At 41.0% G+C, this 25,600-nt stretch overlaps 3 protein-coding genes across 3 annotated transcripts in view; all 3 read left to right on the forward strand.

The window, feature by feature from the left end:
* The window catches only part of LOC310986578 (uncharacterized protein), a 42,334-nt gene extending 25,330 nt beyond the window's left edge, over positions 1–17,004 (forward strand). Inside the window, exons 3-9 of the mRNA XM_083972536.1 lie at positions 12,838–13,048; positions 13,213–13,385; positions 13,555–13,765; positions 13,916–14,091; positions 14,385–15,638; positions 15,726–15,943; positions 16,822–17,004. Coding sequence (XP_083828662.1) covers positions 12,838–13,048; positions 13,213–13,385; positions 13,555–13,765; positions 13,916–14,091; positions 14,385–15,638; positions 15,726–15,943; positions 16,822–16,891 — 2,313 coding nt within the window. The 3' untranslated portion in view covers positions 16,892–17,004. The remainder of the gene's footprint in view (positions 1–12,837; positions 13,049–13,212; positions 13,386–13,554; positions 13,766–13,915; positions 14,092–14,384; positions 15,639–15,725; positions 15,944–16,821) is intronic.
* LOC310986580 (E3 ubiquitin-protein ligase DTX3L-like) lies at positions 7,656–8,440 on the forward strand. Its single transcript, XM_083972538.1, has 3 exons — positions 7,656–7,923; positions 8,002–8,219; positions 8,315–8,440. The coding sequence occupies exons 1-3, from the start codon at positions 7,681–7,683 to the stop codon at positions 8,382–8,384; spliced, it is 531 nt and encodes a 176-aa protein (XP_083828664.1). The 5' UTR covers positions 7,656–7,680; the 3' UTR covers positions 8,385–8,440.
* Positions 17,005–24,226: 7,222 nt separating the features above from the next.
* Positions 24,227–25,233, forward strand: LOC310985590 (E3 ubiquitin-protein ligase DTX3L-like; the record flags this gene model as incomplete). Its single annotated transcript, XM_083971206.1, has 3 exons — positions 24,227–24,730; positions 24,818–25,035; positions 25,125–25,233. The coding sequence occupies 3 exons, from the start codon at positions 24,227–24,229 to the stop codon at positions 25,192–25,194; spliced, it is 792 nt and encodes a 263-aa protein (XP_083827332.1). The 3' UTR covers positions 25,195–25,233.
* Between the last annotated feature and the right edge of the window lie 367 nt (positions 25,234–25,600).

The raw sequence follows: 25,600 nt of genomic DNA on the forward strand, positions 1-25,600 counted from the left end.
GAAACAGCTGAAGTGTAAACATGAATTATGTGAGGAGTGTCTGGATCAAGCAAAGAAAGTCTCAGGATCGATCTGTCCTGTGTGCGAAGACGTCTTCGATAAGGTAGAAGGAGACCAGCCTGAAGGAACAATGTCATTGAGAACAACTACCACATCTCTCCCTGGATACACACCATATGGCACTATAGTTATCAGCTATGATATTCCAAGTGGGATACAGACGGTAATAATATGGTTAATCTAAATTTTGAATCAAATAACATTTATGTTGTTATGGCTAATCTTCATTCTTCCATCACAGGAAAAACATCCAAATCCTGGAAGAAGGTTCACTGGTACTCAAACAATAGCGTATCTACCAGACAACAGAGAGGGCAGAGATGTATTGAAACTGTTGCAGAGAGCATTTGAGCAGAAACTCATCTTCACTGTTGGGAGGGAAGACCAGGTGACCTGGAACCACATTCACCACAAAACCTCCATGTATGGAGGACCACAAAGGTACAGGTGATAGATCCTTTTACTATATTTTCTTTGTCACAACATTAATTTACATGAACTCTTGTGTACACTGTTTTTGCAGCTTTGGTTATCCTGACCCAGACTACCTGAGCAGAGTGAGAGACGAGCTGAAAGCCTTCAGCTCGTCAAGACGTCAAGTGAAGACTCAGCACTAAGTGACTTTGGAGAGATGCTGTCAGAAATCTAATTTTACATGTACAAAAAAAATAAATAAACAAAGATGATCATTATAGATGAGAAATCACGGACATTCATGTTATTATATTATATTATCATATGGAATTATTCTTATCATAATTTAAGGTTGCTTTGAGGTGCACTGGATCATTTACTATCTTAATAGTTTATTGATGAGCAGAACCTATTATCTTCTACTTACCCCTTAACACCCACTGGCTTGTCCAGGGCCTGATGGGTCCAGTTCACCCACAGGTCAGCAGGTGTTAACGATATAAGTATAATTTTCTTTGATGAGGGATTTCTTCAGTTTTTCTGATCTAATTTTTCAGTTTGTAACAAAGGGATAAAACATAAATACAACCTATGTCATCATGTTTTAGCATTTGCCTAATAAATGATCAAACCAACCTACCGTCCACAGACTCATTGAATTTGAACATAATGCAGCAGGTGTACTGTACAATTTTTACATCTTTATTCATAAGATTATCTGTTACTTAGTTTGTAAAGCACCTTCATGCATCACGTACTACTATAAAGCTATGTGCCATTTTTCATTAAAAAAAAAAAGCATGATGTATGATTTTGCAAACCACTTAAGGTAAGTCTACTCACAAACCCGGACGAACGTTATCACAAAATAAATAGACGAGGAAGAGACGAGCAGTAACTGCAGCCTCCTGCTCCTGGTGGAGGAAAACGCTCAAAACAAACAGCTGAACAGTGTAGACATGACTCTTTCCCATGAAATCCTTCATCTGCTCTGCACCATCCCATCATCAGCCAGCTGCATGCATAGTACACACACACACACACACACACACACACACACACACACACACACACAGCACTTACCTGTGATGTCTACACCTTACCTGTGGGATAGTGTGCCCGTGCCTCTGTTCAGAGAACTGACTGCAAACTGTAAAATCAAATAATTCAGAATAATTACTGGACTGTAATTAGTGATGCACAATTAAACAGCTCCACAGTGGTGCAGGTGCTGAGAATGAGGCTGACTCCATACAGAGCTGGATCTATGGTGTTTGAACCATATAGCCTAATACTAAGCTGGATGATTGTGTTTTATAATATTACTCTCAGTGCTGTCACACATGTTGTTGAGTAAAAATGTACCTACAACACACAGATAGCTTTACTTTAAAACTGCATTGAAATGTCTGCATGAACTTCTCAGTGTAGGTTCACATCACATCTGTCAGACATGTTATAAACTGCAGGCTGGTGTCTGTAGTTAGTTATTAAAGTGACGTTAACGTCATGCGGCGCTGCGACGCTTTCACTTTCATTTATCTGGAAGAAGAAGCAACAGTTTGTTTGTTCGCAGCACAGACACAGACGAAGGTGAGTGAAAAGGTTTAGCCTACAGTGTTTGTTCGATCAAACCTCAGATTCACGACTTCATGTTGTGTTGTGTCTAAATAAAAGAAAGACGAACCTGTAGGAGTTTGCGTTACTCTGTTGTAACCATAGAGATTGTAACCTTAAGTAAAGTGGGGTGAAGTGATTAATCTTAAACATATAAACGTGTTTTCAATATAAATACGTCAGATAATGAAATGCAGCATTAATGTAAGAACCAGTTTTGTCACATACTCTATCAGTGTCCTGACTAATGTTTTGTGTTAGATAACGGAGACGACGACATGTGGACAGACAGCGACACCAAGGGGCCGATGGAAGCTGTGAGTGTGTAAACTGAACATTGTAGAAAAATGATAAAAGATCTGTCACATGCAGTCAAAACGGCTTTTGTGTTAGTTGTCACAATTGTTTTTGATTATTAGGCTATTTTTAACTTAGATGAAAGGTCTTCCCTCCTCATGCCATAGCCTAATACATAGGTCAAATTTGCCTGTATGTGAAAATTAAACGGCTAGAAATCGCAATATAATCAAGTTATCAAAGTTAGTAAACTTTGGACTTTGTACCTGATATGAAGTGGTCCCTACGGGTTCCCATTGCTCTGTTTTCTTCAGCTCGTAGCTCGATTCCATAGATATCTATGGCTCGATTCAACGGTTCTGTGGATCACATTCATGCTGTTGCTTGGCAACAGTTGATTCCGACCGTTGCATGCCGGGAGTAACGGCAGCTACCGGAACTAGGCTAGGCTGTCTATGCTAGGCCAAAGACGGTTTATATCTTTGGCTAGGCTACACCAGAGCGATAGATATAACATGTTATATCTATCGCTCTGGGCTACACTAAAGATAAACCATCTTTGGCTACACCATGGATCTATTATGGGCTACACCAGAGAGAAAATGCACGAAATGCACTTCTAATGAGCAAATTACATTTTCCTCTACTAGAAGCAAAAGGTATAACCGTGATAATAATACATAATGTGCTGCCATGTTAGCACTTAATGAATAACGTTTTTCTATGCAAAATTCATAAAACACTAGCCTACATGCTGTAGCTAACATTACAAAAGGACATTGAAACTTGTCTTTTCCAACCTAAACAGCATAATTTCCTGGTTTTGACTTTTGACTGGTTTTTTTTATTTATCCACAGTGAGATATCAAGCTGGAGTCTCAGAGCAGGCTTATGTAACTGGAGGCACAAATTGTCAGGATAAACTCTGCTAATCCCAAATTATCACAGCTTGTTATGTCCACTTGGCAGTGGCGTAGATGACGTAGGGTTGGTGGGTTTTGTAAACCCATGGGCCCTCTTGTGGTGAAATCCTGCGGCCCCCACACTGCTGAGGATTTTTTTTTTTTTCTTTGGTTTAAATCAGGGGCTGGCTGGTCATAGGGAGGTTCGGGACGCGGTTGACCGCGGCTGCCTTCCGTCGCAGCGGCAGGTAGCACAGAGTGTAACATCAGACTGGGTCACTGCATTATGTTGCATATTAAGGGGGGATACGAGCGGGCGCGGCCCCTCCCAATTTGAGCTGATCCATGCGTCTATTACATCAAATTAAACAACAGAAGCTGGTCTACAACGTGTAAAAACAATGTTTCTATGACCCAAACACAGCCCAAACACTACTCAAATAAACAACTAAACATCAAACTTCATGAAGCACCTGTGTGTGGACCCAGTCGCCACATTTCTGGCTGGTATACTACTGTGCATTATGCAAAACACAGCTACCGCTCATATGAAAGGGCTACAAAGATTGGAACGTTACATAGCAACGCGGCTGCACAGCAGCAGGCAGAGAGAGAAGACAACAACCAGCAAAGTCCAGCACACACAGACACTGCTTGACCAAAACATGGTTGTACATTTCCTCTTACCTTTGCTGTTTTGCCGTAAAATGTTTGTTTTATGGGTAAATCCCATAGACCAGGGGTGCTCATTACGATTGGGTCGATCGCGTGATGAAGAACAAAAAAAAAAGTAGGCCTAGGCTATATTTAAAAAAACACAGTTGTCTGGACAGTAGGCATTTTTCTCACAACCGACCTCAAAAGCGAGGGCAGGTCCGCCGAAGCATCATTCCGGGTGAATCAGCTCTCCGCCTGTTGTCTTTGTTGTTACTCCGCTCCACAGAGCACATGGCTACTTAATTATGCACGTGCTGACCATATGGTTGTGCTGAGGCATTCTGGGGGCGGAGTATGAGGTGTGTTCATGTCCGCACCATTCTTGGGTCCGGTGTGATTTATCAATGGAATATTGCGGAGAGGTGTGCGTACGCACAGCTTGATCAGTGTTTCCCACTAACAGAAAAAAAAAAAAAAAAAAGTTTTTTTTTCTTCATGTGTGTTTACGTGCGGTGCGCACGCACGCGAGAGAGGCGGCAGGTTGAGAGGCTGACAGCTGACAGATGAGAGATGGTGAAACGCTAGCATGATTATTAAAAAAACACCATCTCTGATCTCTGCCCGCACATAGACAGACACAGGTTCACATACAGACAGGGGCCACGGTAAATGCAGCTGCAGCGCTATTAACCCCCGCATAGTCCGACAAACCACTGGATGACCAAAAATGTATGGACATTTATTGTGCCATATGGATTCATGCAGTTATGAAAGGTAGGCTACACCGACATATTGTATATGAAGTGTTATGTATGTTCATATACTAGGCTATATCAATAAACGTGAATCATTAATAATGTTGGTAGATCATTTTGACTTGGTCACTTGAAAAGTAGCTCTCAGGCTGAAAAAGTGTGAGCACCCCTGCCATAGACTGTAAGGTAAATCCACAATATTTCCAGTTTGAACAGAACTTTGACAGGTGTTAGCTACATCTAAATCGGTCCGGACGGGCTTTAGGAGCGGCCTTTGTTTATTTATTTTTTTTTTTTTCAACTTTATTTAAAGTTGTAGCAACAACAACATTTCAGTCTTTCCAGCTCACATTCGTTACAACAGTAACAGCACACTTTATCAGAGTCAACCACTGCAGAGATAATGTTCATAATATGATAAAAAACTTTTTTTTTTTTTGGGGGGGGGGGGGGGGGGGGGGAGGGGGGCTTTTTTTCTGTCCTCTATTTGTGTGTGCAATGTGGCCCGCTGCGCACGCGGGCCCCTTGGACCTCAAAACCCATGTGGAATACAGCCCAGCTACGCCACTGCCACTTGGGTCTCAATGATTATCATATTGCTATGTTTTCATGTAAGTCACTTGGTCTTTGTTGTTCTTAGTTACTTTGAGATAAAACACAGTGGCTCTAATGGCATCGTCATGTTTACAGGCTCCAGTTTCTTCATCTCAGGAGGAGGAGGATGAAGTTCAAGTCTTTGCCTCTGTCCAGTGGTTAGATGGTTATCAACCACTGAAATGTAAGATGGAGCTAACAAAAGTTCTTCAAAGGTGGATCAACACGAACAATCATAAAGTCAACATCGATGTTGTAAAGGCTTCAGAGGACGGGAATGCTGAGATAAAGATAAAACCTGCGTCAGGTGCAGTATTACTACTACTACAATGTGATACATTTAATTTGCAGTCAAATTTGTTCTCATTTTCTGCAAATTAATTTCTTTTCTTCTTTTAAAGCCATGAAGTTGCTCAACAAACTGCGTGGAGAAACACTGACCACCAGAGAGGGGAATAAAGTCACAGTAAAGTCTTTTAGTCTGACACCACCAGAAGAATCAGATGTTTCCTCAATCAACCTCCCACCTTCTTTTGCTTCTTCTGTGTCGAACCCACAAGATGTATGTGCAGTATGCCAACATGGCATTGTTTTGATTTTGACTATTGCATGCTGGGAGCGACGTCAGCTACGGGAACTCTAATGAAAACAGTACGCCAGAGAGAAAGTGTTAAGACAAAAGGAACTATAATGAGTAAATTATGTTGCGTCATAATGTCTAGAAATTGCTTAGAAATAACGGTCAATTTCATAGTAATGTCGAGAAATATTGCAAAGAAATAACTATTGATTGTGTAAAATAGCCCAGAAATAACAGAAAAATTCTGGCCTTTCCCAAAAAATTCAAAGCATGAAAAGCATGTGTAGCTAATCTTTTGCCTTCATGAAAAACATGACATTACTATAATATTGACTGTTATTTCTATGCTATTTCTTGACATTACTATGCAATTGTTATGAGAATAATATACCAAAAATATATCCTTAAACAATATGTATGCAGGTAAAATACTTTATATTATTAACATACTTATTATTTTAACATTAACATAACACTTGTTAATTTGACTTTTTTTTTTCATGTAAGGCTTTGTTGTCCTTAGTCACTTTGAGTTGCATTATAAAATCAGTGGCTCTGTCATGTTTACAGGATCCAGTGACTTCATCTCAGGAGGAGGAGGATGAATTTCAAGTCTTTGCCTCTGTCCAGTGGTTAGACGGTTATCAACCACTGAAATGTATCGTTGAACTATCACGAGTTCTTCAAAGTTGGATCAGCACAAACAACCTTAAAGTCAACATCAGTGTTGTAAAGGCCTCAGAGGACGGGAACGCTGAGATAAAGATAAAACCTGCATCAGGTGCAGTATAACAGAATTTTAAAATTGGAATTAAAACTCAGACCCTACAACTACAACGATTTGAGTTGACTGCCATGTGATACATTTCATTAGCATCAAATTTGTTCTTATTCTCTGCAAATTAATTTGTGTTCTTCTTCTTTTTAAGCCCTGAAGTTGCTCAACAAACTGCGTGGACAAACACTGACCACCAGAGAGGGGAATAAAGTCACAGTAAAGTCTTTTGATCTGACACCACCCGAGATGGAGACAGAAGAACCAGCTGCTGCTTCAATGAACCTCTCGTCTTCTTCTTTTCTGCCAGATCCACAAGATGTATGGACAATATATTAAATCACTAGGAATGAATGATTACAAAAATCGATTTTTACTAAACTAGTACATTCTGTTTTCATCCAGGAGGAAGTGAAGCTGGAGGAACAAAGTAGTTCAGCATCAGCTCCTGCAGCAGCAGAGGAGACGTACACTTGTCCTCTCCCAGTTAGTCATTTCTTGTACGTGAGCCACATCTACAAGGAGGAAATTAAACATATAGAGAAAGAGAGTGGAGTTGAAATTGCAGCAGAAGTGACGGTAACATTTAAACCACAGAGTCAGAAAGGTGGAGACCCACAGAAAGCTCTCTCTGAATTCATAAACCTGGCCATGAAGTCCTCGGCTGAATCCAGTGACTCAACTGTTCCTCTCAAGTACGTAGATCCAGAACAGTGGAAGGAGACGCTGAGGATCATCCAGAAGAAGGAGAACAAGCTCTTTGTTACTCTGTCGTCTGAAGAAATGATCGTATGTGGGCCAAGAAAAAGTCAAGACATCGTCACTGACCTTAAACGCACCTTAAACACACCAGAGAGGTCAATGGAGAGCCATGCCATGACATCACCCCTGGGTCACACTCCTCCACCTGGTGCCAGTGGCTTCAACAGCTCAGTGAAGAACAGTGACAAGCAATCTGAGGGGGCGTCCAGTGGACCTGTCTTCAAGGGACAGTCAAAAGAAGACAAAAACTATACCTGCCCTATATGCATGGACACATTCACCAATAAGAAACAGCTGAAGTGTAAACATGCATTCTGTGAGAAGTGTCTGGATCAAGCAAAGAAAAACTCGGGACCGATCTGTCCTTTGTGCAAAGACGTCTTCGATAAGATGGAAGGAGACCAGCCTGAAGGAACAATGTCATGGAGAACAACTCCCACATCTCTCCCTGGATACAAACACCATGGCACTATAGTCATTGACTATGATATTCTAAGTGGGATACAGACGGTAATCATATGGTTAATTGTATCTTCAAATCTGTAACATTTTTGTTGGTTATATCTAATCTTCTTTCTTCCATCACAGGAAAAACATCCAAATCCTGGAAGATGGTTCACTGGTGCTCGTCGAACAGCCTATCTACCAGACAACAGAGAGGGCAGAGACGTCCTGAAACTGTTGCAGAGAGCATTTGAGCAGCAACTCATCTTCACTGTTGCGCCGTTCAGAACGACCGGGTTGGACAACCAGGTGATCTGGAACCACATTCACCACAAAACCTCCATGGATGGAGGACCACAATGGTACAAGTGACAGATTTATTTTGCTATATGTTCTTTGTCAGTGTTAACTCTGCTCAAGTTGTTTACATTAACTCATGTGCACACTGTATTTGCAGCTTTGGTTATCCTGACCCAGACTACCTGAGCACAGTGAGAGACGAGCTGAAGGCCAAAGGCATCAAGTGAAAACTCGACACTAAGTGACTTTGGAGAGTTGCTACTAGAAATCCAATTTTACATATGCAAAGAAAAAATCTAACAAAGATTATTATTATTATAGAGGAGAAATTACTGAAATGCACATTCTTATACTGTATCAGCATCATTAAGAGCTTGAGGTGCACTGGATCATTCTCTATCATGAGAGTTTATTGATGATTCCATGTTTCCCACATTCTGTCTGTAACAACATCTATGTCACGTCTGTCCGTCCTGGGTGAGGGATCCCTCCTCTGTTGCTCACCCTGAGGTTTCTCCTTTTTTTCCCTGTTAAAAGGGTTTTCCATCGAGTTTTTCCTCAGTCGACGTGAGGGTCTAAGGACAGAGGATGTTGTTGTGATGCCATGTGAAGCCCTTTGAGACAAACTGTTTGTAAAAACGGGCTATACAAATAAAATTGCCTTGCCTTGCCTTACCTTGCCATGAGCAGAAACTATTATCTTCTACTAACCCCATAACACCCACTGGCTTGTCCAGCGCCTGGTCGGTCCAGTATCAATTGACCCACAGGTCAGCAGGTGTTAATGATTTAACTCCAATTTTCTTTGATGAAGGATTTCTTCAGTTTTTCTGATCTAAAGTTTTTCAGTTTGTAACAGTGAAGGAATGAAACATAAATATAACCTATGTCATGATTACTGTTTGCCTAATAAATGATCAAACCAACCTACCGTCCACAGACTCATTGAATTTAAACATAAGGAGCAATTTGTTTTTTGTACATTTTTTAAATTTTTATTCCTAACATTATTATCTGTTATCGTAGTTTGTAAAGCGCCTTCATGCATCATGCACTACTATTGAAGCTGTGTCATTTATCATCAAAACAAAGGTATAATGTATGATTTTGCAAACCACTGAGCGTAAAAAGACTACTCACAAACCTCGATGAATTTTATCTGTTTTTTTACACAAATAAAATAAATGTTTATTTTTAATAAATTATATTTATTATAAATATTTTTTTTACTGTTTTTTTTCTTTTGCTTCCTCAATTTTCATTTCTATGTAACTTGTGCAAATAATTTGTTTAGTAGCAATTGGGAAGCCTTGTACTATTTGCATATTCGAAATAAACAGTAAACATTACTGCACACACACCACTTAGGCTACCTGTGTGTGCCCGTGCCTCCGTTCAGAGAACTGACTGCAAACTGCAAAATCATCGAATTCAGAATAATTACTGGACGATAATTAGTGATGTAAAGTAAAAAGCTCCACAGTGGTGCAGATGCTGCATCGAAGTTTGATGAATTTTACAACATTACTCTGTCACACTTAAGTAAAATGTAACATAGGCTCCAGATGTGGCTTTACTTCAAAACTCAGTGTAGGTTCACATCACATCTGTCAGACATGTAAAAACTACAGGCTGGGGTTTGAAGTTAGTTATGAAAGTGACATCAGCGTCATGTGGCGCTGCGACGCTTTCACTTTCATTTGTCTGGAAAAAGACGCAACAACATTTTGTTCGCAGCACAGGACACAGAGGAAGGTGAGTGAGCAGTTTTACTGCGTTTGTTCCATCAAAACCCAGAGTAATCAGTGATTCACAACTTCATGTCATATCGCAGGTTTGTTAAAAATCAGAGAGAGACGAGTAAAGACAACCTGAACTACTCATTAATTATCACTCACGTATTCAACACTGTCTGATCAATATCTGATCACTGTCCTTCATTTCTTTGTAAAGTTTGTGTCCCTTGTCAAGCAAGATAAGCACAGAGCATAGACTGCATAAAGAGATGGTGAGAGCAAAGATACTGTCACTTTTCTAGGGTGTCTAATAACTTCAGAACCTCAACCGTTTCAGCTCTCTGCGTTGCAACACAGTCGCGCTGCAACCAAACTTCTGGCTCTCTCTGCCCCCCCTCCTCTCCACCAACCACCGGTCCGCACACTGATTGGCATGACCTGCAGTCCAGTGTCCATAAAGAGACAGGAGGCTGACCGCAACAGCAACTGCAGTAACATTACTAAGCAACGTCAACACGTCTTTTCTCTCTCTTTTCTTTCTTAAACAAATAACAAAAAAAAGTCCATTTCAGTTCTTAGACACTTTTTTTTTTTTTAATCACATATTATGCTGTTTTTCAACCATTTCACATATGTCTAAGTGGTGCAACTACATTGTATTAATTTTGGAGTGTACAGTATTGCCCCCAAATCAATCTGAGGCTCTTGATCTCAGAAATGCAGCGTGGATTTAAGAATAATTTTTGTCATGTCAGTGTCATGATGCGACTAATGTTTTGTTGTGTGTTCAAGGGAAAAGACAAGAACATGTCTGCAGACATCAACACGATGGAAATTGTGAGTAGTTGTTTATGTGTAAACTGAACATTGGACAAAATGTTAAAGGAGCTGTGGTGTCAATGATTAATAGATATTCACACTAAATTCAGTGGGAACGATGCTGTCAAACAGTGTTTTTGTGTTAATTATCACAATTTTATTATTATTACTTTTAATTTAAAGCAGAAGTAAGTGATATTTTTGTGTCAATATAAGTCTTAAATAATTATATCTTCCGACAGCAATCACTTCTATAGAGTGTTTAAGTTAAAGGAGCATTATCGCAAATACAGCAGTAATAGCATAAAATAAGCTGACATATGCAAAAGATGGGTCGGGGGAAGCCATAAGTAAATTTACAAAAAAAATCGCCAACAGTATAGTGTCCGTTGGGCAAATGCAGCATTTGTCTTTGTTATGATCCAAGCCGGCCCGGCGCTTGCTGCGTTAAAATGCACTCGGAACTCGCAAATCCGACCTCCGAACCGGACAAATATGCAACAGTAAGTAATGTAGCAGTGTTAGGGTGCTCACAGTCACTGAATCGCTGGTAGAACACTTTGTCTCCACGTCCCTGTGTCTTTCTTCAGCTGTCCTCTCAGCGTTATTAAGGAGGAGGACGTTTCAGTTGTTGTTGTCGTTGTTGTGGTTGTGCGCGACGTAGAGCTGCCGCTTCCACTAGCGAGTTTTCTTTTTCCCGTGATTGCACGTTCATTCGGCCTGGTGAGGGAGAAGGAGGGGGGGCGGGGGGGACTAAACGAGGCTGCTCTCTCTCTCTGACAGCTGCCCACTTGTTTATATCTGATAAGCTCCGCCTGGCTCCATCTAGTGGCCGAATTTTGCGATAATACTCCTTTAAGTTAAGATTCCTTTATTTGTCCCACAGTGGGGAAATTTACATTTGTGCAGCAGCAGCAACAAATAGCAACAGGATAAGAGAGAAAAACAGAATAAAACAAAAGGAATAAAAAACATCACACAACAATAATTGCAGTAAAGTGCAGTAGCCTATGTGCAATAGTCCAAGTTTGGTCTGAAACACGGGTCTGTCAGTCACTCTGCTCTGCTCTGAGCCGAGGAGAAAACTTTCCTTGTATCCTACAACCTTTATCCAATGAGGAGAGAGAACGGCATGAAGGGCTGTGTGACGTAGGGACGAGGACCAATAGATCCATGACGAGGGCGGGGGCTGCTGTTATGGTGCGTTCAAGGCAACCCGTAACTCGTGTTTTTCCGACCTGTGAAGTCGTACCAGTTTGATCTGGTACGAGTTCACGGGTCAGAAGTTACGAGTGGCCGTTATAGTGACTTTCACAGGTAAAACAGGTCGGAAAAACACGAGTGGGTTGCCTGGAACGCTACAAAGTCGTAAGTCGTGACGTGAAGCTGTAATTTACGGTTTCAAAAGCCTGCCTGGAACGCAGCATTAGCCAAAACGACCGGATCACTCACTTCTGCTTTAAATAATCCGTCTAAATAATAATCAGTCAAACCAGATCATTGAGGGAAGGAATATCTGAGAGAGCCTGACGCCAAACCTGCTTCAGCCATGCCCAAGGATACCTACAGTATAATGTGCTTCAGCTTGCACTCAATTAATAGTTTGCTCTCATTTCAAAGTTGTCTGACTGAACTAAATAAAGAGATGGATAAAATATCAAGCTAGAGTCTAAGAGCGCAGGCCTCTGTGTTTTAGGTGAAACTATGAAACTGGAGGCACCATTACATTTCAGTCACCCTGCTTATGCTCAGTATTTTTCCATTAACCCTGCCTCTGCATCACTCAGCCTGCCAGCCGCTCCGTCAGTCGACTCAGATCACCACGTAGCTGCTCCTCATCCTCTATTCACCAGCTCCACACTCACTCCTTAGCCCGCTACCGACCCTGCATGTCACCGACTCACTGCTTCACCTGCTTCCCACGTGTTACGTGTTCCTTGCTGCCGTCTGGACTGGACTTTCTACGTGACAAGAAATAATCACAGCCTGTCATGTCCACTTGAGTCAGAGTGTGTATTATTTTATCAAATTGCTTATTTTAATATTTTACTTTTTTTCATGTAGCTGGTTCTAAGTCACTTTGAGTTACATTGTAAAACGAGCTGACTCTGTGTCATGTTTACAGGCTCCAGTTTCTTCATCTCAGGAGGAGGAGGATGAAGTTCAAGTCTTTGCCTCTGTCCAGTGGTTAGACGGTTATCAACCACGGAAATGTAACGTTGAACTTGATAAAGTTCTTCAAACTTGGGCCAACACAAACAACTTCAAAGCTGACATCGATGTTGTAAACACCGCAGATGACGGGAACACTGAGATAAAGATAAAATCTGCATCAGGTGCAGTATCACTGAATTTTTAAGTTGAAATTGAATCTCACAACCTACAACTACAACACTTTGAGTCGACTTCCATGTGATACATGTATCATGTTGTAATATTGCTTTTTGCATTAAAATTAGTTTTTATTTCTGCTAATTAATGTGTTCATCTTCTTTTTAAGCCCTGAAGTTGCTTAAAACACTGTGTGGACAAACACTGACCACCAAAGAGAGGAACAGAGTCACAGTAAGGTCTGTCAGTCTGACACCACCAGAGATGGAGACACAAGAACCAGCTGCTGCTTCAATGAACCTCTCGTCTTCTTCTACTTCTTCTGTATCAAACCCACAAGATGTATGTGCAGTATGCCAACATGGCGTTGTTTTGATTTTTACTGTTATCATACATTTGTTAATATTAATTTGACTTTTTTTTATGTAAAGCACTTGGTACAAGTCTTTGTTGTTCGAAGTCACTTTGAGTTGCACTGTAGAAAAACAGTGGCTCTGTGTCATGTTTACAGGCTCCAGTTTCTTCATCTCAGGAGGAGGAGGATGAAGTTCAAGTCTTTGCCTCTGTCCAGTGGTTAGACGGTTATCAACCACTGAGATGTAAGATGGAGCTAACAAAAGTTCTTCAAAGGTGGATCAACACAAACAACCTTAAAGTCAACATCAGTGTTGTAAAGGCCTCAGAGGACGGGAACGCTGAGATAAAGATAAAACCTGCATCAGGTGCAGTATAACAGAATTTTTAAAATTGGAATTAAAACTCAGAACCTTCAACTACAACACTTTGAGTCTACTACCATGTGATACATTTAATTTGCAATTACATTTGTTCTTATTCTCTGCAAATTAATTTGTGTTGTTCTTCTTTTCAAGCCCTCAAGTTGCTGAACAAACTGTGCGGACAAACACTGACCACCAGAGAGGGGAACAAAGTCACAGTAAAGTCTTTTGATCTGACACCACCAGAGATGGAGACAGAAGAATCAGCTGCTGCTTCAGTGAACCTCCTGTCTTCTTCTGCTTCTTCTCTTCTGCCAGATCCGCAATATGTATGGACAATATATTAAATCACTAGGAATGAATGATTTCAAAAATTACTAAACTAAACATTCTGTTTTCATCCAGGAGGAAGTGAAGCTGGAAGAACAAAGTAGTTCCAGCAGTTCAGGTCTGACACCACCAGAGATGGAGACAGAAGAACCAGCTGCTGCTTCAATGAACCTCTCGTCTTCTTCTTCACTGCCAGATCCACAAGATGTATGGACAATATCTAATATTATCACTGGGAATGAATGATTTCAAAATTGATTTTACAAAATCTGTACATTCTGTTTTCATCCAGGAGGAAGTGAAGCTGGAGGAACAAAGTAGTTCCAGCAGTTCAGCATCAGGTCCTGCAGCGGCAGAGGAGAGGATGACTAACGAGGAGATGTGTCAGCTTCCAGTTAGTCATTTCTTGTACGTGAGCCACATCTACAAGGAGGAAATGAAACGTATAGAGAAAGAGAGTGGAGTTGAAATTGCAGCAGAAGTGACGGTAACATTTAAACCACAGAGTCAGAAAGGTGGAGACCCACAGAAAGCTCTCTCTGACTTTACAAACCTTGTCATGAAGTCCTTGGCTGAATCCAGTGGCTCAACTGTTCCTCTCAAGTACGTAGATCCAGAACAGTGGAAGGAGACGCTGAGCATCATCCAGAAGAAGGAGAACAAGCTCTTTGTTACTCTGTCGTCTGAAGAAATGATCGTATGTGGACCGAGACAAAGTCAAGACATCGTCACTGACCTTAAACGCACCTTAAACACACCAGAGAGGTCAATGGAGAGCCATGCCATGACATCACCCCTGGGTCACACTCCTCCACCTGGTGCCAGAGGCTTCAACAGCTCAGAGAAGAACAGTGACAAGCAATCTGAGGGGGCGTCCAGTCAAGATGACATCACTAAGACCTTGAACACATCAGAGAAAACCTTGACAAACACCAGCATGGCAGATTCAACATGGCCGTCCCAAGACACACCACTGAAGACTGACATGAAAACCAAGGATCCCCTCGCTGCAGGACTCACTGTGGAGGAGAACCAGCAGAAGCAGATGACGACCCACCGTCAAAGACGACAGGAGATGAAACCTTCCAACAGAAAATCGGGAAGATACAAGTCAAGCCATGCCGCTAGAGTTCAGTACCAGAAGATTACAACATCACCTCTGGGTCACACTCCATTCCTTGGTGCCAGTGGCTTCAACAGCTCAGTGAGGAACAATGACAAGCAATCAGAGGGGGCGTCTAGTGGACCTGTGTCCAATGGACGGTCAGGAGGAGACAATGAAGACGATACCTGCCCTATATGCATGGACACATTCACCAATAAGAAACAGCTGAAGTGTAAACATGCATTCTGTGGGGAGTGTCTGGATCAAGCAAAGAAAAACTCGGGGCCAATCTGTCCTGTGTGCAGAGACGTCTTCGATAAGGTAGAAGGAGACCAGCCTGAAGGAACAATGTCATGGAGAACAACTACCACATCTCTCCCTGGATTCTCACCATATGGCACTATAGTTATCAGCTATGATATTCCAAGTGGGATACAGACGGTAATAATATGGTTAATTATATTTTACTTTTGTATAAAATCTATAACATTTATGTTGTTATGGCTAATCTTCTTTCTTCCATCACAGAAAAAACATCCCAAACCCGGAAAAAGGTTCCATGGTACTCAGAGAATAGCCTATCTACCAGACAACAGAGAGGGCAGAGATGTATTGAAACTGTTGCAGAGAGCATTTGAGCAGAAACTCATCTTCACTGTTGGGACGTCCAGAACGACCGGGGCGGACAACCAGGTGACCTGGAACGACATTCACCACAAAACCTCCATGTATGGAGGACCAGAAAGGTACACGTGACAGATTTATTTCACTAAGGGTGTATTCACACCTGCAGTGTTAGTGCGCACTAAATCTGGTGCGCACCAAATTTGGTCCAGTTTGGGTCAGTGTGAAAGCACATCGCACTCTAATGCGCACCAAAACTAGTGCGGCCTGAGGAGGTGGTCTCGGTTCGGCTCCAGCCGAACTCTGGTGCGCACTAGTTTAGGTGTGAAAGCAACCGCACTCTGGTGCGAGCCAACTGCCAGGCGAACTCAACAAGTTTGAGCAAAAGGGCTCCCGTAGTCACTGACAACGGGTTAACGCAGCGGGGAGACCGCCCGGTGCCCCGGTGCTGCGGAGCTCTGTCCCCACAAACGAAGCAGCAGCAGCAGCAGCAGCGGGGCAGCCGGTCGGTGCGTGTCCGCTGAGTCCGCTCAGGTCGGCGGGTCCGTCCCTCGGGTCCGCGGAGCAGCTGATTACCGAGCAGCGGAGGTCCGTGTTTAACGTTTAACCGGGAACTAACGGGACCGAGCTGGGTGAACGCAACCGGAAACCAGCCGGAAGTACCAAACAGAGTTATACATGCAAACAATATAGAAATAAATGACCAGAGCTACTAACAACCGGCTCTACTGGAGTCTCCATCATTGTTTTATCAATCAGCGCTTCCAGATTCCAACCGGTAGTCATGGAGACGTGACGTTCTCCAAGTTTGGTCCCGAGTGATAAAAAGCAGGTGTGAATGCAACCGCACTAACTGAAAAATGAAACAATGTATCATTTTAACATTTGGTGCGCACCAGGGTGCGCACTAAACAGGTGTGAATACACCCTAAATGTTCTTTGTCAGTGTTAACTCTGCCAAAGTTGTTTACATTAACTCTTGTGTACACTGTTTTTGCAGCTTTGGTTATCCTGACCCAGACTACCTGAGCAGAGTGAGAGACGAGCTGAAGGCTAAAGGCGTTGAGTGAAGACTCGACACTAAGTGACTTTGGAGAGTTGTTGTCAGAAATCAAATTTTACATGTACAAACAAAAATATTAAACAGATGATTATTATAGATGAGAAATTACTGAAATGCATGTATTATTATATGCAATTATTCGTATCATCATTTAAGGTTGCTTTGAGGTGCACTGGATCATTTACTGTCTTAATAGTTTATTGATGAGCAGAAACTATTATCTTCTACTAACCCCTTAACACCCACTGGCTTGTCCAGCGCCTGATGGGTCCAGTATCAATTGACCCACAGGTCAGCGGGTGTTAATGATTTAAGTTTTCTTTGATGAAGGATTTCTTCAGTTTTTTCTGATCTAAAGTTTTTCTGTTTGTAACACTGAAGGGATGAAACATCTGTATAACCTATGATTTACCATTTGCCTAATAAATGATCAAAGCAACATACTGTCTACAGACTCATTGAATCTAAACATGATGCAGCGATTTTTTTTCTGTACTATTTTCAATTTTTTTTATTTACAATAACTGTTAACTATTTTGTAAAGAGCATTCATCCATTGTGCACTATTAAGGCTACCGGTATGTGTCATTTTTCATTAAAATGTATGATTTTGCAAATCTCCTAAGGTAAAAAGTCTACTCACAAACCCAGTCTGGTTTTTACAAATAAAATAAACAGATAACTACTTCATATAGAGCTGGATGGTTTGAACCATAGTAATACAATCTAAATTTGATGTAAAATGCACAACACAGAGATGTAGCTATACTTCAAAACTGCATTGTAATGTGTATGAACTAGTCAGTATATGTTTACAGCACATCTGTCAGACATGTAAAAACTACAGGCTGGGGTTTGTAGTGAGTTATTAAACCAACGTCAGTGTAGCGTGGAGCTGCAACACTTTCATTTTAGGAAGAAGAAGCAACAAAGTTTGTTTGCAGCGAAGACACGGGAAGGTGAGTGAGCAGGTTTACTACAGTATACTATGTTAGTTTGACCAAACCTCAGACTAATGAGTGATTCACAACTTGACTGTATGTTGTATCACAGGTTTGTTAAAAAAAAATAAAAAATAAAAGAGACTTGTAAAGAGTGAATCTGTAAGAGTTTGTGTTAAATCTGTTAATCCATAACACATTTACATGTTTTCAATATAAATTCATCAGATGATGAAATGCAGTGTGGATATAACAATTGTTTTGTCGTGTGACTAATGTCCTGTTGTGTTTATGACATAGACGACGACATGTGGACAGACAGCGGCTCTGATGAGACGATGGAGTGTGGAGTGAGTAGTTGTTAATCAGTCTATAAACTGAGCATTGGACAAAATGTTAAAGGAGCTGTGGTGTCAATGATTAATACTGTAGATATTTGCACTAAATTAAGTGGGAACGATGCTGTCAAACAATGTTTTTGTGTTAATTATCACAATTTTCTTATTATTATTCTTAATTTAAAGAATCTGTCTTCCCTCCTAATACATTGTCAGGGTTGGGATGCATTTCAAAAACTTCCCTCAATACATGGAGATAAATGTGCTAAGGTGGGTTTTTTTTTCTTCTTCCCTTGAACACTGCAAACACACAATGTACAATGTACCTATACAACTGCATTGAAATGTCTGCATGAACTTCTCAGTGTAGCTTCACATCATATCTGTCAGACATGTTAAAAACTGCAGGCTGGTGTTTAGTTAGTTATTAAAGTGACGTTAGCGTCATGCGGCGCTGCGACGCTTTCACTTTCATTTATCTGGAAGAAGAAGGAGCAACAGTTTGTTCGCAGCACAGACACAGACGAAGGTGAGTGAAAAGGTTTACTGTGTTTGTTCGATCAAACCTCAGATTCACGACTTCATGTTGTGTTGTGTCTAAATAAAAGAAAGACGAACCTGTAGGAGTTTGCGTTACTCTGTTGTAACCATAGAGATTGTAACCTTAAGTAAAGTGGGGTGAAGTGATTAATCTTAAACATATAAACGTGTTTTCAATATAAATACGTCAGATAATGAAATGCAGCATTAATGTAAGAACCAGTTTTGTCACATACTCTATCAGTGTCCTGACTAATGTTTTGTGTTAGATAACGGAGACGACGACATGTGGACAGACAGCGACACCAAGGGGCAGATGGAAGCTGTGAGTGTGTAAACTGAACATTGTAGAAAAATGATAAAAGATCTGTCACATGCAGTCAAAACGGCTTTTGTGTTAGTTGTCACAATTGTTTTTGATTATTAGGCTATTTTTAACTTAGATGATCGGTCTTCCCTCCTCATGCCAATGCCTAATACATAGGTCAAATTTGCCTGTATGTGAAAATTAAACGGCTAGAAATCGCAATATAATCAAGTTATCAAAGTTAGTAAACTTTGGACTTTGTACCTGATATGAAGTGGTCCCTACGGGTTCCCATTGCTCTGTTTTCTTCAGCTCGTAGCTCGATTCCATAGATATCTATGGCTCGATTCAACGGTTCTGTGGATCACATTCATGCTGTTGCTTGGCAACAGTTGATTCCGACCGTTGCATGCCGGGAGTAACGGCAGCTACCGGAACTAGGTTAGGCCAGAGCGATAGACATAACATATGTTATATCTATCGCTCTGGGCTAGGCTGTCTATGCTAGGCCAAAGACAAATATCTTTGGCTAGGCTACACCAGAGCGATAGATATAACATGTTATATCTATCGCTCTGGGCTACACTAAAGATAAACCATCTTTGGCTACACCATGGATCTATTATGGGCTACACCAGAGAGAAAATGCACGAAATGCACTTCTAATGAGCAAATTACATTTTCCTCTACTAGAAGCAAAAGGTATAACCGTGATAATAATATATAGCCTAATGTGCTGCCATGTTAGCACTTGATGAATAACGTTTTTCTATGCAAAATTCATAAAACACTAGCCTACATCCAGTCCAGGCTTTTCTTTCTAAGGAAACTTAGATCCTTTGACATTAGCCCAAGGCTGCTAGGCATTTTCTACCAGGGCATCCTGGCTAGTGTCTTATTTTATGCTGTCCTGTGCTGGGGAGGCAGTATACCTATTGACGACAAGAACAGGATTAATAAAATAATCAAGAGGGCTGGCTCAGTGATTGGTTTTAACCCAGATAAGCTTGAGGTAATAGTGGAGAAGAGAACAAGGACCAAGTTGAAAACAGTCCTTCTCTATGATAACCACCCACTCCACAATATATTTAGGGATCTTAAAAGCTCCTTCAGTGAGCGTTTAGTGATGCCTCGGTGTTCTACTGAACGACTCAGACGCTCCTTTGTTCCTGCAGCAGTCAGATATTTTAACCACAAATAGCGGCTGTCTATTGTTGTTGTTGTTGTTGTTGTTGTTGTTTTTTATCTTCTGGAGGTGTATATTTATTTATTTATCCTTGCCTATATTAATATCAATTTAAATCACTTGCTTTGAGCAGCCTACTCTGTTGTATGAAGTATCCAATCATGTTGATAAGTTTTGTGCAATGGTATGGAAATGTTTGTATTGTTTGTTGAGTGATGTTTGTGTTTTTATTGCGTGGCAAAGCAGTTTCCCCTTGGGGATCAATAAAGTTTTCTAATCTAATCTAATCTACATGCTGTAGCTAACATTACAAAAGGACATTGAAACTTGTCTTTTCCAACCTAAACAGCATAATTTCCTGGTTTTGACTTCTTCTTTTTTTCTTTTTTTTTTCTTTATCCACAGTGAGATATCAAGCTGGAGTCTCAGAGCAGGCTTATGTAACTGGAAGCACAAATTGTCAGGATAAACTCTGCTAATCCCAAATTATCAAAGCCTGTTATGTCCACTTGGGTCTCAATGATTATCATATTGCTTATGTTAACATTATTAATTTGACTTGTTTTTTCATGTAAGTCACTTGGTCTTTGTTGTTCTTAGTTACTTTGAGATAAAACACAGTGGCTCTAATGGCATCGTCATGTTTACAGGCTCCAGTTTCTTCATCTCAGGAGGAGGAGGATGAATTTCAAGTCTTTGCCTCTGTCCAGTGGTTAGACGGTTATCAACCACTGAAATGTAAGATGGAGCTAACAAAAGTTGTTCAAAGGTGGATCAACACGAACAATCTTAAAGTCAACATCGATGTTGTAAAGGCTTCAGAGGACGGGAACGCTGAGATAAAGATAAAACCGGCCTCAGGTGCAGTATAACAATTTTAAAATTGGAATTAAAACTCAGACCCTACAACTACAACACTTTGAGTCTACTATAATGTGATACATTTAATTTGCAATCAAATTTGTTCTCATTTATTTTCTTCTTTTAAAGCCATGAAGTTGCTCAACAAACTGCGTGGACAAACACTGACCACCAGAGAGGGGAATAAAGTCACAGTAAAGTCTTTTAGTCTGACACCACCAGAAGAATCAGATGTTTCCTCAATCAACCTCCCACCTTCTTTTGCTTCTTCTGTGTCGAACCCACAAGATGTATGTGCAGTATGCCAACATGGCATTGTTTTGATTTTGACTATTGCATGCTGGGAGTGACATCAGCTACGGGAACTCTAATGAAAACAGTACGCCAGAGAGAAAGTGTTAAGACAAAAGGAACTATAATGAGTAAATTATGTTGCGTCATAATGTCTAGAAATTGCTTAGAAATAACGGTCAATTTCATAGTAATGTCGAGAAATATTGCAAAGAAATAACCATTGATTGTGTAAAATAGCCCAGAAATAACAGTCAATTGCAAAGGTTTGGTGGAGAAAAATTCTGGCCTTTCCCAAAAAATTCAAAGCATGAAAAGCATGTGTAATCTTTCGCCTTTATGAAAATCATGACATTACTATATGAAATTGACTGTTATTTCTATGCTATTTCTTGACATTACTATGCAATTGTTATGAGAATAATATACCAAAAATATATCCTTAAACAATATGTATGCAGGTAAAATACTTTATATTATTAACATACTTATTATTTTAACATTAAAGCAGAAGTGAGTGGTCCGGTCGTTTTGGCTAATGCTGTGTTCCAGGCAGGCTTTTGAAATCGTAAATTACAGCTTCAAGTCACAACTTACGACTTTGTAGCGTTTCAGGCAACCCACTCGTGTTTTTCCGACCTGTTTTACCGGTGAAAGTCACTATAACGGCCACTCGTAACTTCCGACCGGTGAACTCCTACCAGATCGAACTGGTACTACTTCACGGTCGGAAAAATACGAGTTTCCTTGAACGCACCATAACAGTCCTCGTCGCTACGTCACCACATTCACGGCGTTCCTTGGCTGCACACACAGCCCTGCATGCCGTTCTCTCTCCTCATTGGATAAAAACTGTAGGATACGATAAATGTTTTCTCTTCGGCTCAGAGCAGAGCAGAGGGACTGACAGACCCGTGTTTCAGTCCAAACACTCTATGTAAGTGATTGCTGTCGGAAGATATAACTATTTAAGACTTATATTAACACAAATATATCACTCACTTCTGCTTTAACATAACACTTGTTAATTTGACTTTTTTTTTCATGTAAGGCTTTGTTGTCCTTAGTCACTTTGAGTTGCATTATAAAATCAGTGGCTCTGTGTCATGTTTACAGGATCCAGTGACTTCATCTCAGGAGGAGGAGGATGAATTTCAAGTCTTTGCCTCTGTCCAGTGGTTAGACGGTTATCAACCACTGAAATGTATCGTTGAACTATCACAAGTTCTTCAAAGTTGGATCAGCACAAACAACCTTCAAGTCAACATCAGTGTTGTAAAGGCCTCAGAGGACGGGAACGCTGAGATAAAGATAAAACCTGCATCAGGTGCAGTATAACAGAATTTTAAAATTGGAATTAAAACTCAGACCCTACAACTACAACGATTTGAGTTGACTGCCATGTGATACATTTCATTAGCATCAAATTTGTTCTTATTCTCTGCAAATTAATTTGTGTTCTTCTTCTTTTTAAGCCCTGAAGTTGCTCAACAAACTGCGTGGACAAACACTGACCACCAGAGAGGGGAATAAAGTCACAGTAAAGTCTTTTGATCTGACACCACCAGAGATGGAGACAGAAGAACCAGCTGCTGCTTCAGTGAACCTCTCGTCTTCTTCTTTTCTGCCAGATCCACAAGATGTATGGACAATATATTAAATCACTAGGAATGAATGATTACAAAAATCGATTTTTACTAAACTAGTACATTCTGTTTTCATCCAGGAGGAAGTGAAGCTGGAGGAACAAAGTAGTTCAGCATCAGCTCCTGCAGCAGCAGAGGAGACGTACACTTGTCCTCTCCCAGTTAGTCATTTCTTGTACGTGAGCCACATCTACAAGGAGGAAATTAAACGTATAGAGAAAGAGAGTGGAGTTGAAATTGCAGCAGAAGTGACGGTAACATTTAAACCACAGAGTCAGAAAGGTGGAGACCCACAGAAAGCTCTCTCTGAATTCATAAACCTGGCCATGAAGTCCTCGGCTGAATCCAGTGACTCAACTGTTCCTCTGAAGTACGTAGATCCAGAACAGTGGAAGGAGATGCTGAAGATCATCCAGAAGAAGGAGAACAAGCTCTTTGTTACTCTGTCGTCTGAAGAAATGATCCTATGTGGGCCAAGAAAAAGTCAAGACATCATAACTGAGACCTTAAACACACCAGAGAGGTCAATGGAGAGCCATGCCATGACATCACCCCTGGGTCACACTCCTCCACCTGGTGCCAGTGGCTTCAACAGCTCAGAGAAGAACAGTGACAAGCAATCTGAGGGGGCGTCAGGTCAAGACGACAACACTAAGACCTTAAACACATCAGAGAAAACCTTGACAAACACCAGCATGGCAGACTCAACGTGGCCGTCCCAAGACACACCACTGAAGACTGACATGAACATCAAGGACCCTCTGACTGCAGGACTCACTGTGGAGGAGGACCAGCAGAAACAGATGATGACCACCTTGATTAAGCAAGTAGATGATATCAAAACAATGACAGAGCGATTGGCTCACAGTCAAAGACTACAAGAGATCAAACTTTCCCACATAACGTCAAGCCATGCCACGAGAGATCTGTACCAGAAGATTACACCCAACACTCCACCACCTGGTGCCAGCGGCTTCAACAGCTCAGTGAAGAACAGTGACAAGCAATCTGAGGGGGCGTCCAGTCAAGACGTCAACACTAAGACCTTAAACACATCAGAGAAAAACTTGAGAAACACCAGCATGGCAGACTCAACATGGCCGTCCCAAGACACATCACTGAAGACTGACATAAAAACCACGGACCCCCTCGCTGCAGGACTGACTGTGGAGGAGAACCAGCAGAAGCAGATGAGGACCTCCTTGATTAAGCAATTAGATGATATAAAAACAATGACAGAGCGATTGGCCCACAGTCAAAGACTACAAGAGATCAGACTTTCCCACATAAAGTCAAGCCATGCCGTGACAGATCTGTACCAGAAGATTACACCCAACACTCCACCACCTGGTGCCAGTGGCTTCAACAGCTCAGTGAAGAAATATCTATCAATCTATCAATCAGAGGGGGCGTCTAGTGGACCTGTGTTTAGTGGACCTGTGTCTAATGAACGGTCAGAAGGAGACAATGAAGACGATACCTGTCCTATATGCATGGACACGTTTACCAATAAGAAACAGCTGAAGTGTGAACATGCATTCTGTGAGGAGTGTCTGGATGTAGCAAAGAAAAACTCGGGACCGATCTGTCCTGTGTGCAGAGACGTCTACGATAAGGTAGAAGGAGACCAGCCTGAAGGAACAATGTCATTGAGAACAACTACCACATCTCTCCCTGGATTCTCACGGCATGGCACTATAGTTATCAACTATGATATTCCAAGTGGGATACAGACGGTAATAATATGGTTAATTATATTTAAATTTTGTATAAAATCTATAACATTTATGTTGTTATGGCTAATCTTCTTTCTTCGATCACAGAAAAAACATCCCAAACCCGGAAAAAGGTTCCATGGTACTCAGAGAACAGCGTATCTACCAGACAACAGAGAGGGCAGAGACGTCCTGAAACTTTTGGAGAGAGCATTTGAGCAGAAACTCATCTTCACTGTTGGGACGTCCAGAACGACCGGGGCGGACAACCAGGTGATCTGGAACGACATTCACCACAAAACCTCCACTTATGGAGGACCACAATGGTACAAGTGACAGATTTATTTTACTATATGTTCTTGTGTTAAATCTGCTCAAGCGTTTACATTAACTCATGTGTACACTGTTTTTGCAGCTTTGGTTATCCTGACCCAGACTACCTGAGCACAGTGAGAGACGAGCTGAAGGCCAAAGGCATCAAGTGAAAACTCGACACTAAGTGACTTTGGAGAGATGCTGTCAGAAATCTAATTTTACATGTACAAACAAAACAATTAAACAGATGATTATTATAGATGAGAAATTACTGAAATCTTATACTGTATATCAGCATCATTAAGAGCTTAACACCCACTGGCTTGTCCAGCCTGGTGGGTCCAGTTGACCCACAGGTCAGCAGGTGTTAATGATTTAACTCTAATTTTCTTTGATGAAGGATTTCTTCAGTTTTTCTAATCTAAAATGTTCCAGTTTGTTACAGTTAAGGGATGAACGTCAATGTAACCTATGTCATGATAATACTGTTTGACTAATAAATGATTATTAGCATTTGAACACAACACAAACACGGCAATATATTTTCTGTACAATTCTTAACATTGTATTTACAAC

This window comes from Trachurus trachurus (assembly GCF_905171665.1).
Source record: "Trachurus trachurus genome assembly, chromosome: 5".
NCBI lineage: Eukaryota > Metazoa > Chordata > Actinopteri > Carangiformes > Carangidae > Trachurus > Trachurus trachurus.